The 13264-nt window shown below is 41.1% G+C and overlaps 2 protein-coding genes across 2 annotated transcripts; both read right to left on the bottom strand.

The window, feature by feature from the left end:
• Window positions 1–2736: 2736 nt before the first annotated feature.
• On the bottom strand, window positions 2737–3827 carry LOC121793447 (ras-related protein RABA3-like). Its single transcript, XM_042191452.1, has 2 exons — window positions 3340–3827; window positions 2737–3269 (listed from the first exon to the last, which is right to left on the bottom strand). Exons 1-2 carry the CDS (start codon window positions 3561–3563, stop codon window positions 2831–2833), a joined length of 663 nt encoding a protein of 220 aa, XP_042047386.1. The 5' UTR covers window positions 3564–3827; the 3' UTR covers window positions 2737–2830.
• An 8511-nt stretch (window positions 3828–12338) lies between these two features.
• Window positions 12339–13264, bottom strand: LOC121796680 (glutamic acid-rich protein-like). Its single transcript, XM_042195478.1, has 2 exons — window positions 12776–13264; window positions 12339–12623 (listed from the first exon to the last, which is right to left on the bottom strand). The coding sequence occupies exons 1-2, from the start codon at window positions 13262–13264 to the stop codon at window positions 12339–12341; spliced, it is 774 nt and encodes a 257-aa protein (XP_042051412.1).

Raw genomic sequence — 13264 nt, forward strand, 5'->3', positions numbered from 1 at the left:
GTCTGCATTTGTTAGGTTGTAATTGTAAATGCACACCATCATGAATAAATAGTGATTATGGATTTCAGTTTTTTATAAGTTACACTTCATAGCATTAATGGTTTGAGGTTATAGGTGTGAAGTAGATTTATAAAACACAGATAGAAAGGTCCTACATTAGGTGAGTGATTATTGGTGAATGGCAATGATTGTGTGTGTGTGTGTGTTAAGTTCTTGAGCTGTCTCATTCTTGTAGTAATAATGATTTTGAGTTTAGGCACTGCCGTCACAAACGTTGGCATTATACATTAGACAGAAAATGAATGCTTATTCAGGTTACATGCAAGTTGTCTCAAGCGATAAATGCACGAGTACGTAAATGGCTGTTCAATACCATTATTGTATCATATGCTTATCTATGATTGACCCATGCTTCCATATGCACGAGCAAATACCTCACTATTTATTTTGTTAATCTATGTATAAAATACTTCAAGCTAAAATCAAGTTTGCTTGTTTGCAATGCAACATTAAGCCATTATTTTATTGAGTAAATTATCTAACAAATCATAAGCTTTGATGAAATTTTAATCCATCATATAATTTAAATTTATTCACAATTATTTTATGACGAACATTTTTTATGAAATTACATTTAGTATTGTACTTTAAGGATATCTTTGTATTGCCGATTATTAAATTAAAAAACAATGATGTCTAGACATAAAAAAAAAAATAGTTAACAAACATTAACACTAATATGTTTTGCCTATGGATAATTTTTATCAACAGATATGATTATCATCAGCCACATGATGCCGTAGGGATTTTAGTGGCAAATTTACTCCGACAGCGATAGTTTTAGCCTTATCCCACCAGAAAACATACTACATGCAAACACCTGACAATAATATTATGTTGTCGTTCGATAGTCATAAGGGCATCCACAGTGAGGCGAACGATGACGCATCCACAGTGGAGCGGACGATGACACATCCATCGTCCGCGCCCTATGCATCGACCGCGGACGATAGGGCTTCGACCACGCGTTGTCCGCGGTATCGTCCGCCCCACTGCGGATCACGCGGACGATACCACGGACGATGTAACGCGTTTTCCTTTTTTTTATTTAATTCTTCAAAATTTATTATATATATACACCCCAACTTCACTCTTCCATTCACTCAACTCTTCCATTCTCACTCTTCCATACACTAAAAATAAATCCCGGTGATTACCCAAGTCCGAATAGTCCGATATTCAGTGGTGGTACACGGTGGCCGGGTACAGACCCTGATGAATATCTGCCCTTTGATTTCAACACCCAGTACGATCCCGATTTTAGTACGGATTCGTACGGGCTGTCAGACATGGAGCCGTCTCCCACCCGCGCCCACGCCCCACCCCGCCGCGCCGCTGCCGCCGTCGCCGCCGCCTCGGGCTCCGCCACTAAGAAGAAGCGGAACAGGCAAAGGGCCCAGAAGTTGCCGCCTCCAGAGAAGAATGAAGAGTTCGCCCCAGGGAGGACGAACTACAATCCGGATGAAACTATCGTCTTGGTTAGGTGTTTAATTGAAATTTCAGAGGACCCGGTGTTTGCCAACAACCAAAACCAAATCACGTACTGGGAGGGCATCGTTGATCGCTATAACAAGGCCAAGCCGGCAGCCGCCTACAAGCGTCATAGGGAGCAGCTCCGCAAGCACTGGGATCAGGTGAAGAAGCAGGTCAATTTGTTCTCAGCGGAGTACGAGAAGTGCTTGAGGGAGCAGGGCAATGGCGAGAGTTTAACTGATGTGCGCGATAAAGAGCTTGCGTCGTACATTTCATTGTACGGGGATTTCAAACATTACAACTCATGGCTTCTCTTGAAGGATATGCAGAAGTTCCAAGGAGGGATTAGGCCCCTATCGGCTGCGGCGAAGAGGACGAAGAACACTGCCACCGGTGATTATACGAGCAGCGACAGCGGCACACCTCCGATGGACCTCAACCAGCCGATGTACGAGGATGAGAGTTCCGGCACACCGATGTCCTCTCGACATCCCATTGGCGTCATGGCTGCCAAGAACAAGGGCAAGGCGAAGGCGACATCCTCACAGGCCGCGGCCGCGGACTCGACCCCGACTCCAGCCCTGACTTTGGCTGCGGGACATGCCTACGCGGAGTTGGTGGCGGCCGCCAACCGGAGGTCGTTGTTGGACACGCACCACGCCCTCATGCAGTGCGAGGACCCGAGCAAAGCTGAATACCTCAAGTGGATGATCGATAATCTGCGCCGCAAGCTGGGAATGAAGGATTAGTAATGTAGGATTTAGTGAACTTGTTTTTTATTTCTAACTCTTGTAATTTTTTTTTAATTAGTAATGTAGGATTTGCCTTTAATCGTAGTGTTTTTTTTTATAATTTTGCATGACATATTTGAAAACATAAAAAATTAATTAATAAAATAGTAGTGAAAACTATAGGGCGGACTTTAGGGCGTCCCACTGTAGGTGGAAGGATGAGATGATAGAATGCTGATGTGGAGCAGCATAGGGCGCCCTATAGGACGGACTTTAGGATGCCCCGTTATGGATGCTCTAAGTCATTATTATATAATATGCATATAAGATTAGTTATGAGATTATTTTAATAAGACAGAATTATCTTATAACTTATTATCATATAAACATAATGCGCATTTAATCATAAGATATACCGAACAAATCACATTTGTACTAAAAGAATCTACCGGATTGAGCTCATCAAAAAGCATTTTGAAGCCAAAACACAATCATGATTCATGATGAGTTATACTAATATGAAGATCGAAAACACAGCAAAACTAGCACATATTGAGAAACAAGAGTCAGCAAGAACAAGTAGACAAGTTCTTCATCTCACTAACTTCAGACTGAGCAGCTTCGATCTTCAACCCGGACAGCAGCCCCCCATTGGGCTTCACCAAATTGCTGCTATCCAAGGCCTTCTTAGAAACCACATCATAGATTTCCTGGAGCAGCTTCAGGAACGCAGGCTCCACATTCTCGCCGCTGAGCGCCGACGTTTCGAAGAAGAACAAATTTTCGGTCTCTGCAAATTCCACAGCATCCTCAGCAGGAACAGCTCTGGAGTCGAGGAGATCAGCCTTGTTACCGATCAACATAATAACAATGGAGGCGTCGGCGTGAGCCCTGAGCTCATCCACCCATCTGGCCACGTGGTCGAAGCTCTGCCGCTTTGTCACGTCGTACACCAGCATTGCCCCCAGGGCTCCCCTGTAGTACGCGCTCGTTACAGCTCTGTACCTGACTTAATTAATTTCCAACAATTATTACAATCCATTAAAATACAACAATTATTACAACAATTACAGACCTCTCCTGGCCGGCGGTGTCCCAGATCTGGGCCTTGACGAGTTTAGAACTGATGGAGACGGTTCTTGTCTGAAATTCGACGCCGATGGTGGACTTGGAGTCCAAGCAGAACTCGTTCTTCGCGAACCTCGACAGCAGCTGAGTCTTCCCGACGGCGGAGTCGCCGATCACCACCACTTTGAACACGTACGCTATCTTCTCCTCCTCGCTCATCTCTTGATTCATTTTTCGTCTTCAAAATTGGTAGACACGGAGAGAGAATCAGAGGAAACAATTACAAGTGGATGTCTGATAAGGTAAAGGCGGTTGAGTTAAATAAATAACGCGGAAAATGAAATGAATATTGATAATGATCCTCTGCCTTTCACTCTGCTTCATCAACTGTTTTCACTTTTCCCTCAATTCAATCACATTTTAAATCATTTTTGTAGGAGTACTTTTAATTTTTAAATTGTTTTTCTTTCGGCTTTATTTTTGCTTCCTCTGTCTCATTTTTCTTAGTTCGATCTGTCCCATAATAATAGTCACATTTCTGTAAATAATAAATAGAACTCACATTACACCAATCAATTTTACTTATATTTTATTATAAAACTAATATATATATGTGAGATTTATAATCCACTAACTTATTCAATTCATATTTTTTTATATTTCTTAAAATTCGTGCTCATATTAAATATGATACTTCACATGGAACGGAGGTAGTATTTATGTACATCTGAACAGTCCTACACAGTTGGATATATTCATTTAAATTTTAAGATTTTTTCTCAATTTCTCACGCTAGAGAAAGAAGCAATTGAAGGTTTGACGACAACTACATTTTGAATTTTATCTATTTGAGGAGCTATCTTTTTCTCCTATTTTATAAGCGCTTTATAATGAGCAAAGTATATTTGGTTAGGTTTTATTGGTGTAAAGGCTAGCACTTTACCTTAATCTCAGCCGTGATCCAAGGATTAATTCTGTCTTCGTTATTCTACAAATATTCGGGTATATATTCAGAGATTTCAACTCAAATCAACTTTATTTTCATTTTAACCTTCTAATCAATTATGCTAAAATTCAAAATTTTCTGAAATTTGAAAGTGAAAAAATCTTACTGAGAAAAAAAAAGAAAAAAAGGAAACTGAATACGTACGAATATTTACCAAATAACTCATCAAAATAAATCATAGTATCAGTTCACAGAGTTTGGCCTTCGGGTGTTGGACCTCACAAATATAAGAAATGGGTCATGACTCGGACGGAAAAAGGTTTATAGAGGAACCGATGAAAAATGTAATCACATTCTATAATTGAAATACAATATCATCAAACAATATAAATGATGTTATATATAATTTGTGGCCTTAGATAATGAATGTTTGAAAACCTTCTTTCCTTGAATATTTCATTAAGTATAATTATTCACAATACAAAACATAATTTTTGGACAAGACAAAGTAAAACAGGAAGTATGCGTTCAATCCTCTATTCTCTTCAAATTGCGGGACCCCTTATGGGATGTCGGTGAGAGCTGGCAGTGGCATTGCACTGCTCCCTTGTCCTATCTCTTCAATCCTTATTTTCTCGTTTACTTCCCCTTTTAATTTGGTAGAGTTTTAACTTTTAAGAAAGGTACCTTCTTCTTCGTTCTATAATAAAAGTCACGTTTTATCATTTTAGTTCATTCCATTATAAGAGTTACCGTTCACTTTTATTATAATCACATATTCCACTAACTCACTTAACTCACATTCTATTATAAAATCAACATAAGAAAATAGACCACATATTTCACTAACTTCTGAAATCCAATGTTATTAACATTTCTTAAAATTTACGCCTACACCAAATGTGACTCCTGTTGTGGTACGGAGGGAATAGTAAAAAGTGGGTGGAAAAAGATAGTGGAATATTAGTCCTAATTTTATATATTAATTTTATAATAAAATTTTAGTATAATGAGTTAGTGAAATACAAGATCATTACTAAAAGTAGTATATAAGGATGCCAATTAATTGGGAACAAACGGAAAAGGAAATTAAATTAACGAGGACTGATGGGAACCAACGGAAAAGGAAATTAAATTAACGAGGACTGATGGAGTATAAGTCCTCAAACATAATGAACCCCACCTATTTTAATATATCATATAATATTCATCTTGAGTATCCATATTTCGAAGTTAACATACCTAGAAAACTTTTCAATTGAACTCCTTTTTATCCCATGGTGACTAAAGACTATTTTAGAACTGAAAACTTTGGCTATGTGGTGGAGGCTCGGAGAAAGCGCGGAGTGGATCAAGCTATATGGAAGATAACCGAATCGAGTGGATCAGTTAGCAAATGTCGTTGCCACTTGATCAAGACGTTCTCTCTCGCTCCACCGAAAGAAATATTTATAACTCCCAAATTTGCACTACTTTAACAATAAAGCGGCAAGTACGAGGTCGATCCCACAGAGAAACCGGTGCATTGAGTGTGTGAGTAGTGAACAGGGGTCGGCTGCTGCCACGCTTTAAATTAGGAGTTTAAAACTACTGGGTTACGCTAGGCGGAATGTAAACTAACTATTGGATCAAGTAACTCATCATGCTGGAAAAGGACTTAACTACCTAGGCTTGCTACGAAAACACAAAACACTTTGCCATTCATCATGATTAAACACTGGATCCGAGACTTTAAAGTTGAACTAGACTGGAACAGTAATCGAGATGACGAAAACAAAATAACTCTTATTTTTATACTCAATGCTCAAAACAGAACTGTAATCATGCAGAATACAAAAGATCGATTCTTTAACTACGAAACAACGAAGAATTGAACTTAAGCAGCTAAAACTGGAAAGTAAGAAAGCGAATCCTGCCGAGAAACTCTCGGTCGGAAACTTGAGACAACGCCGAACAGATATTGATTTCTCTGTCGCGCTCCCTTTGGTCGCTCTCTTCTAACTGGCCATTGCTATTATCTAACTAAGCTATCTTTAGAACTGAGGAAAACTTGGAACTGGAAACTAGACTAAAAAGAAAAGCTAAACTAGAAGCGGAAGGAGGAAGATTTTTATTAGGATGGTTCCTCTATTAATAAGCTAGTCGCAACAATCTCCAGCTGGGGTAACGTCTCTGGCAGCGAATATTCGTCCTTGCTGGGATTGAGCGCCTCATCGATTGATACGTGCCCTTCTTCTAGAATGACGTCGCTCCTCAATAACAGAATGATGATCGGCTTCGTCCTTGCGTCTTACGTATCAACACGTGTCCCCTTCTAGAATGTCGTCCTTGATAACCGATTGATGATCGCCATCTAGCGCATCAGCCTCACGTTTCTTTCTTCTAGAATGAAGTGGTCCCCCTACTAACTGCTTGATTACTCCCTTGATCAACCCACCCGGTTTTTGGCCTAATTCGCCTTCTGTACCAGCTTGATCAGCTTGGCCTTGTTGCCCTTGTCAAGCGGCATTCCTGCACAATTAACACTTGCTTTGCGCGATAAACTGATCAAGTAGCATACATTTTACCCCTAAACCGATGCATGAAATAGGTCTTATCACTATGATACCGTTATGTATTGAATCTAGTTTCGGTTCAATCTAATACCACAAAAATTGAATAATAAACAAATAAAATAGTATAATAATTTGGATGATGAAAAAAATTATGTGATTCTGTCAATATGATCAATTATAATATAGAAATAATTAATAAAAGACTAACACCAGTTTTGAGTAGGAATTAGAAAGCTAAGTAGGGGGGAGAGCGCAAAAGCTCTGTAATTGTACTAGTGGTTGATCTAAAACCGTTCTTCCATGCCCATTCTATAGCCAAAATTTATTTACACGCGCACATATCTCAGCTAAAACCAAGGAGCCAAATTATTCATGTTTGAATTGCTACGCTAAGTGAAAAAAGATTTCGCTATGCATTTAAGGCACAATCGCCCAATAGATCTCCACCTTATCACCTCTGATAAAGCCCTAACCGGCTAATCCACCAAGAGGTTCTTAAGGTACTTGGAAGTAGGAGAATAGTGCATTGTGCTATTGATATATCACAAATCCTTAGGTTCATAGGATTCACTAGATTACAGGGTCTAGAAAATTGTGGAACCTTCAGAATTCGGTCTTTGGACACACACTTTTCCGCTTCAAAAACCTCAACCCACTACACTATTGGCTAGTATAGAAAAGTAAAGGATCAATCCCACGAGAACGGATGAGTTAGCATGCATTTAGAGGGTTTTGGGAGGGTTCGGCTGCTGCCACGCAACAATTGGGTCGAGAATTTTAAACTGCTGGACTTAGGAAATGAAAGCTAACTATTCTGTCTACTGGGTCCAGGAAACGGGTGCGTACGGCACATGCATGACTCAAAATGTAAAATCAACTTGCGAGACAAAATCAACGAACTGGAGACTATACTGACTTTCCTAAAATGACCGAACAAACTAGCACAGAAAGTGGGGACCAAATTTCCCTAAATGTCCAGGTTCTGGAAAAGCTACAGAAAAGTAAAAGGACAAGGCGAAGAGAACAAACAGATCGCAGATTTGATCCTAACTACTAACAAACTTCATCTTCTTCAGGAATTCAATCGGGAAAACAGAATAAAACAGAGTAATAAATATCATAAAAACAGAGCAAGTTCCAGATCTGAAATTAAACAAGGAATTAAAAGCTAAAATCAACAGATCTAAACTACTGGGCCTAGCAGATGCGAGAACAACAGTAAAAATGCCATAATCATGCAGATTCAGTTCACCACATATCAGATCCACAACTCCGACTCACAATCCCTTCCAGATCCAACCGATCCAAACCCAACAACCTTCAGATCCAGGAACATGAACTTCGATTCAAACAACCACTCAACAAACAACCTCGGATTCAACCAATCTCAATTCCAATGCAACAGTCAATTGCGAAAAGCATCCAAAATCAGTAGAACAACATCAAACATCATAAACCATAGTAAAACAAAACGTAGAAATTGTCATATCCACGAGAACAAATTCCAAATCACAAAGCAGTCGTCGAGCTTTCGACAAGGAAGTTCATGGCGAGAATAGACAACGGAAAATAAAAGCAAATTGTATCTTCGCCCTCGTGAGGACGGTGTTACACCACAGAAACTAGCTAGGAACCACCACGGTAGCCGGAAGTCACCCCATAAGTGCCAAGTGCGTGTGAAGTGAAGTGAACTATGATTGGAGAGTGAAACTAAGGAGACTAAGTGTAAAAGATCGAAAAAATGCTGAAAAGAAGGCTCCTCTTCTAAAAGGGGTCGTCCCTTTATATAGGCAGCAATCCCTAGGGCACTCACTCTTCATAATTTGTCTTTGTTGCCCTTCATCCTTATACTTGCTCCTTGCTCCATTTTTGTATTCTGCCAGCGTTCCTTTTCATCTCCTCGGTCAGGTAAATTGGTGGCGTTTTTTACTTCATTTTCCTCCTTTTCTCTGCCCCCTTGTAATTTATATGCACTTCCTATGTTCGGCAGATTTTTCACGCACCTGAACTTAGAAACATACATTAGTGCACCGAAAACACAGAGTTTTGATCTCAAACCAATGCATGAAACAAACCTTATCAGTTCTCGATGATCTCAGTGGCGGTTTGTCCTGCACATTTCATAATTGAATGCTAAATTGGTGTCCTCACATTAGTACTCATTTGTTTCACTATTTATCCACACTACTAAAATTCTACACGTGTACGTTAGGTTAGCATTGCATTGCCTGAAGAAAATCATTATGAGAAATTGATCATTCAAATTTAAAAAAATTCATAATAAATCAGAGTTTGGCAAAAAAAAGTCGTCAATTATCATGTAATAAACACGCATTATTACTTTTGGACGTAGATAGAATGACTCCTTAAATGAATTTGTATACAAGTAAAACGACAGAAAATATTATAGAATGAAATTGTGAACATTACCATATTGTTTTGCCACACCTATTTAAAAAAATTCCCATTTTAATTTATGTGGAGTCTATTTATTTTGACAAAATCATCCAAACTTGACCCATTCCATTCCCATCGAAAGCCAAGTCATGGACACCCTCCCAACTTCCCTCAATCCAATATTCACTATCCCCAAATCCAATCTCAAAAACCACCACCACCACCACCACCAAATCCAAACCCAAAACCACCAAACTCTCAAACAAATCAATTCAAGCCTCTAAAGCCTCAGATTCCTCACCCTCCCTTCTTCTATCTGGTCAGGTTCTCAGTTCGTCAAGATAGCTTTAGTCCTTACCATTCGTTGGATTCACTCGATCACTCATTCTTCACCAGGGATGTTAAGATCATTCGCTCATCATTTTGCCATACCACTGATGCCTTGAGATCGGCCGACACAGAATAGTTCCTCAAGGTCTTTCATTAGGTTGTAATGGGGCTAGGGGATTATAGTGTATATAGGTGAGAGTCCTAGGGGTCCTAAGTTCTAGAAGTATAAGTGAAAACATACTGCGGACATGTGAACTTAGGGACAAAAAATTAGAAACAACCTCCCTATGTACAATTCTAACTTTCCAAAATTTGGAGATGTTCCCTGACTAATTAGCCTTATTCTCTACTCTTTTCTACCGGGTCAGATAAAATTTTTTCTGTCCTTTGTTTTTCTTTTCTCTTTTTTTCGCTAATTTTTTCTATATACATATATATTTTTTCTTGGGTCAGGTTATAACTTTTCCTGCCCATTTTATTTTCTGATTTTTTTTCTTTTTTCTTGGGTCAGGTGACAACTTTTCCTACCCGTTTTCTTTTTTGAATTTTTTTCTTTTTCTCCCATGTTCTATCATCCTATTTCGTACCCCAAATGGTGAGCTGCTCCATCCCTGTCCCCTTGTTCACATGGCATGAAGGCTAATGGTTCTAAAAAAAAAGGGAAAAATTCAGTGTAGGCCCAAAGTGTTTACTAAAGGGTGCCTTTCCAATGAGGCAGGTTCAAGAGGTTCGAAAGAATTGAGCTCAAATGGCTATCCCTATTGCCTTTAGTCCTTACTACTTGTGTCATTTTTCTCTTAGAATCAATGACAGCCACTCTGTTTTTTAGTGTTTAGTAGAAAGTGTTCTACTCTAGGCTTCTAACTCACTCTTAGAGGGCTTCACAGTTGGCTTAACTTAAGGCTTTTTCTATCGTCCTCACTTTGTCCGAACTGATTTCATTATTAAAGAAGAGGGTTTCATAAATTGACATGTATTCTCTCTTCAATCACTCTCACTCACTTGCTTTTTTATTTCACCAGATATGCATAAACATAGAACCTAAAAAAAATCTACTGACTCCTAGACCAAGTAGAAACATGCATGCTCTGACACTTATCACGCTAACCTCCCTCCCACATCATTCCTACTTGTCCCCAAGCATTCCCGATGAAGTGGAAAACAGGGCAGTTAGTGCACACACAAAAACAGATAGAAACAATCACAAGAAAAACACAAACTTCCTTGACAGAGCGTATATCTAAAACATATAGACTAACAAAACACATACTAGACACACAAACTTCTCACACTTAAGCCCAACAATGGCCTAAGTGGGAGACAGTACATAACATATATACGACTTAACTAAAAATAAAAACTAAAACGGAAACTTAAAATTACTTGGTGTATAGGGGGTGATCAATTCTGACTCTGGTTCCCATGGGGACCAGACTTCCTGGCTACCTTCTTTGTTTTCTTTGGTGGTGGTGGGGTTGGTTCATCATCCTTCCTCTTCATGGCTAGAGTAGTTGCTGGGGCTTGTTTGAGCTGGAAACTGGCTTCACTGGGGTGGCTCCTGGGGTGGCTCCTCTTCATGCACTGCTGGGCCGGGAGGATCTGCTGCTCGACCACAGCGACCATTCTCATCATCACGTCGACGACCTAGATCATTTTCTCTATGTACCTCCATCAGTCCCCTCTGAGCCTCCGCATTCTCGCCCAGCTTCAAAATCATTTCCTCCATCCTAGTTTTCCACCCATCATCAGCCACCTTCGCTGGCGCCTCGTCCTCCTCTCTCTCGGTCTTCACTGTCACCCCCTCCTGTTTCCCGACCTCATAGAATCAGACTTCGCCATCCTTAATTATGTTGAGTCCCTTGTTGAAGAGAAAGGGGAGATCAAAACTCCAAGGGGCATCGCACAAGGGCAGGTGGGTGATTGAATCGACTATCTTCATGGCTACGTACCTCTTGATGAAGTCTCCTAAGAGGTTGCAAGTGTAGAGATGGCGATCTGAGTGGGTCCTGACCAGGTGGCATGCTTAGGCCATCCAATAACCTAGATGCACCTTCACGCCCTTAAGCATGCACCACATAAAGTACATCTCTGGAGTGGTGAGAGTTGCGCCTACTTGACCCAGCAGATTGTATCCGATGTATACTTGCGCCATGTGGAGGACTTGGTCAGTGATATGTATTCCTTTAGAGCAACTTGTCTTGAATTTTCCTCTTTTCTTGTGGGCAATCATCCTCCAGGCCTCCTCAGTTACGAAGCCCTTTTGTCTTCTTCGGTGAACCAATCTCTCTTTCGTTCCAGGCCCCATTCCTCATCCTCTTCGGGCGTAAATAGCCCCATCCCCAGTGACCACTCTCTGATACTCATCACCATCTTCTTGTTGAATAGTTGGAATGTAATTGAGTTTGCGTCGGGATTTATGGTGGATTTGAATTTGAAGGATGTGAAGAATTTCTTCGTCAGAGCCACTCGAACCCGATGCTCTTGAAATAGGAGATGAACTTCTCCTCCACACCTCGATCTCTCAGGTCTGAGAGACACAGACTTTTTCCTGACTTATCCACTTTCCTATTCGACACTCTTCCTTCACCCGCCATGCTCTGTTTGGGGTCCTCGAAGTGGACCATCGCTTCCAACAATTTCCTGGTAACAAGGACCTCCATCTTTTCGAACACACATTCTTCCTCCTAGGGGTCCTCGGTCTCCTTTTCAGATTCCTTTTGTGCTTCTTCCTCTTCAGTCGGCGAAGCAAGCAGAATAGGGATTGTCTATGGAGTGGCCTCATCGACCAACACAGTCCTGGTGAGGTTTCTTCTTATGGGGCTTAGCTTCTTGCTTCCCCTTACGTTTCCTTTCTGCTTCGTACCTCTTCTCCAAGGCCTCTGGAGAGACATCTTCTGCAGCGTCCGGAGTTTCCTGGGCCTGGGGAATATTGTCTCCTGTTTCCTCGGAGTCGCTCAGCCTCAGTTCCCTTTGCAGTTTGGCAGGCGCTGCGTTCTCCCAATTCTTAGCCCGACGTGAGTGTCTCCTAACCGTTATCTCGTCAACTGGGATTCCCTTGTCGTCCTACGTCATATCGTCTAGCACGACGATCTCGGCCTCAATTCCTATCTATGTATCTCGATCTCCGGTTTCCTCCTCGACAACCGGTGTTGTTTCTTCCTTCTCATCAACCCTATCAGACTCCTCTCAACAGTCTCCTCTTCTTCCTCACCTACCATACTCTCAACCTGCTCTTGTATCTCGTTATCCTTCTCGTCTCCTTCCGTTTGTTTTCCTACCCCCTCACCCTCAGATTTGACTTCCTCGTCATCCCCTGCCTCACCACCTTCATCATCCTCATCATCTTCCTCGGTCAGTTTCACTTCCTTCTCATCCCCTGTCTCATCACCCCAATCGCCCTCATCACCCTCCTCAGTCAGTTTCACTCCCTCCTCATCTTCGATTTTATCCTCCCCCTCTTTGGTGTTCTTTGTTTCTTCCACACGGGGTTCGGTAGGGTCTTGGGTTTCGATATGGGAGGTTGGTACTGTGGGGGTTATTTCTTGGGCTGGGGTTTCTATATGGGGGGTTCGGTAGGGTCTTGGGTTTCTTAGTGTGCATAGGGCTTGAGATGTGGGTGTCTCAATCAAGGTTTGGGGTCTGGGTGGAATCTCGAGTGGGGTTAGGGTTGAGGTTGCTTCTTCCTCTTGACATGCAGCCCCCAT

Source organism: Salvia splendens, chromosome 3 (genome assembly GCF_004379255.2).
Source record: "Salvia splendens isolate huo1 chromosome 3, SspV2, whole genome shotgun sequence".
In the NCBI taxonomy this organism is placed as follows: Eukaryota; Viridiplantae; Streptophyta; class Magnoliopsida; order Lamiales; family Lamiaceae; genus Salvia; species Salvia splendens.

Bases quoted from the DNA above. Each gene is read 5' to 3' on its own strand.
- LOC121793447 (XM_042191452.1), bottom strand. From the start codon at position 3,563: ATGAATCAAGAGATGAGCGAGGAGGAGAAGATAGCGTACGTGTTCAAA. The intron at 3,270-3,339 runs GTCTGTAATTGT...TAATTAAGTCAG, and splicing joins GACACCGCCGGCCAGGAGAG to GTACAGAGCTGTAACGAGCG.
- LOC121796680 (XM_042195478.1), bottom strand. From the start codon at position 13,264: ATGGGGGCTGCATGTCAAGAGGAAGAAGCAACCTCAACCCTAACCCCA. The intron at 12,624-12,775 runs GTAGGTGAGGAA...GATATGACGTAG, and splicing joins AAGAGCAGGTTGAGAGTATG to GACGACAAGGGAATCCCAGT.